General features: G+C 39.2%; 1 protein-coding gene across 1 annotated transcript; it reads right to left on the bottom strand.

Moving 5' to 3' along the window:
- Positions 1-222: 222 nt before the first annotated feature.
- Positions 223-1,984, bottom strand: LOC142614981 (organic cation/carnitine transporter 3-like). Its single transcript, XM_075787630.1, has one exon. The coding sequence runs from the start codon at positions 1,883-1,885 to the stop codon at positions 311-313; it is 1,575 nt and encodes a 524-aa protein (XP_075643745.1). The 5' UTR covers positions 1,886-1,984; the 3' UTR covers positions 223-310.
- Between the last annotated feature and the right edge of the window lie 227 nt (positions 1,985-2,211).

The following is a 2,211-nucleotide window of genomic DNA, read 5'->3' as shown; positions in this document are numbered from 1 at the left end:
TTTTAGAATGGCTTATGCACAGGATGTTTATAAACTTAAACATTATGAATGGTGTAATATAAATAAATAAATAAAATTTAAAAAGAGAGATTTTGTATTTCCTTTTTAGATGGTTAAAATCCAGGCCAAATTCACATACACTCAGAAAAGAAATTAAAAAAAAAAAAATTACCACCAAATCAATCTTATGAAATTCTTCACAAGAAAAAAAAAAAATCAGGCTTATGAAAGATAAATGTTGTTTATTTTAAAGATTCTTGACCAATCACTGCACACAGTTTTTACATAATTTGAGCAAACCAAAAGCTAATTAAGCCAAGACATCACCTTCATCATTACAAATTGCCTTCTCTTTGTGCTCTTCCTCATCCATTGTATCACAAAGTGCTCTACCTCTTGTCTCTGGTAAACAAATTGCAAACAGCCCACAACAGCCTATCACCAACCCAAACACCCCATAGGATGAAATTCCATCTCTTCTATCAGCAGCCACTAGCATCGGACCAAACACACCACCAAACACAACTGCTTGTCTCACCAACGAAGTAGCTGAGTTCCTAACACAAGTAGGGAACAACTCTATTGTGAATATGAGTAATATATCGACAGCAGTACAAGCACTGAAGAAGGAAACTAGCTCAAGTGCAATCTGCAATCTTGTCCACACCTCACCTTTCAAAGCACACATAATACTGAAAATCCCACTAAGAGTAGTGAAAGCAAGCACAGAAAATTTTCTGTTCAACTTACCTATAAGCAACATAGTGATCAATGAAGATGGTATCTCAGCTAAGGCATTTAATGTGACACTCAAGTAGAGATTGAATGACAAGTTTCCTAGGCCTAATGGCATGCCATAGTACACCATTCCACTCCCAAAACCTATCACCAAAACCGGTAACAACCTTCGGAAAGCCCATCTTTTCTGCACCAACATCTTTATAGTCGAGAAAATATTACCATTATTACATCTTTCTTCCTGAAACGAAACCTCAGAGAAGCTCCAAGTTAAACAACTACTACGGCTAGGTGTTGCAATGCTTTTCAACGTGGCCACTGCTTCCTCTTTTCGTCCACGCACAAAGAGCCATCTAGGAGACTCACGAACAAAGAAGTGAACTAGCATAGAATAAAAGATTCCTGGGATAGAAGTCCATAAATAAAGAGATCTCCAAGATGAACCTCTATTCAAATAAGCTATAGCTGGTAGTGATAAGAACCCAATTGTGAAACAAAAGAATCCTATCACACCCACTTGGCCTCGCCACCTTTTTCCCACGAGCTCAGCTGTTAACACAAGTGCAGAAGTTCCAATTGTTGCACGGCCAAACCCACAAACCAATCTTAAAGCTGAGTAAACCCATATGTTGGTGGAGAAGACAGTAAGCAAAGAAGATAGGGACATGGTAAGGCATGAAAGAAAGATCATGTTTTTGCGACCAAGTGAGGAATCGGCAAGTGTGGCAAGAACGAATCCACCCACTAGGCAACCCATGAAGAAGGATGATGCAGGCAAGCCAGTGATAATGGAAGAAGAACATTCTAACTTCCATTCTGATATGATTGATGTATAGGAAGGCCAATCCCATGCCCATGAATTTTTTGGAAGATAGCAAATGTTGTAGACCGAGTCGCAACCATGTTGATGAGTAGTACAGTGCCATGTTGGATATGCATCAGTGAAGACACTAATGAATGTTTGTTGTGCATCAAATAGCCATGCCAAGGATACAAGTAGAGTTTGGAAGAATTGGGCCCACCCAAATACTCCTATACACCGTTCAATGATGGAATCAAGGGATGGACGGTGTTTCTCTAGAGGTGGGGTGGTGCTTTGTGACTCGGCCGAGTTGGGTTGGGAAAGAAGTGGTGTTGAATCGGCCATTTGGAACTATGTTTATGAAAAGGCAGAATTGGAGTGAGTGATGTCTGAATGAATAAAGGCTTTTACAGTGTTTTTTAGGCTAAGGAGAGGCGAGAGTCTAAAACTGTGTGCCAACTGCCACGTCTAGCATCTATGTATGACACATCACACATTGTAGCATCTATGTCTATGTATGACATATACATACTGTATGGGTTTTGATTGTCACGCATCCATTGTTTCCTCTCTCTCTCTCTCTCTCTCTCTCTCTCTCTCTCTTTTGCTTTTTCTTTTTTCCAGCTACTTTTATAGGTTAAAATTTAATCATTTTTCATCAATTATGAATA

Source organism: Castanea sativa, chromosome 11, assembly GCF_040712315.1.
Source record: "Castanea sativa cultivar Marrone di Chiusa Pesio chromosome 11, ASM4071231v1".
Lineage (NCBI taxonomy): Eukaryota > Viridiplantae > Streptophyta > Magnoliopsida > Fagales > Fagaceae > Castanea > Castanea sativa.
Note: the sequence above shows the minus strand (reverse complement) of the source record. Positions and strands in the feature narration are given on the sequence as shown.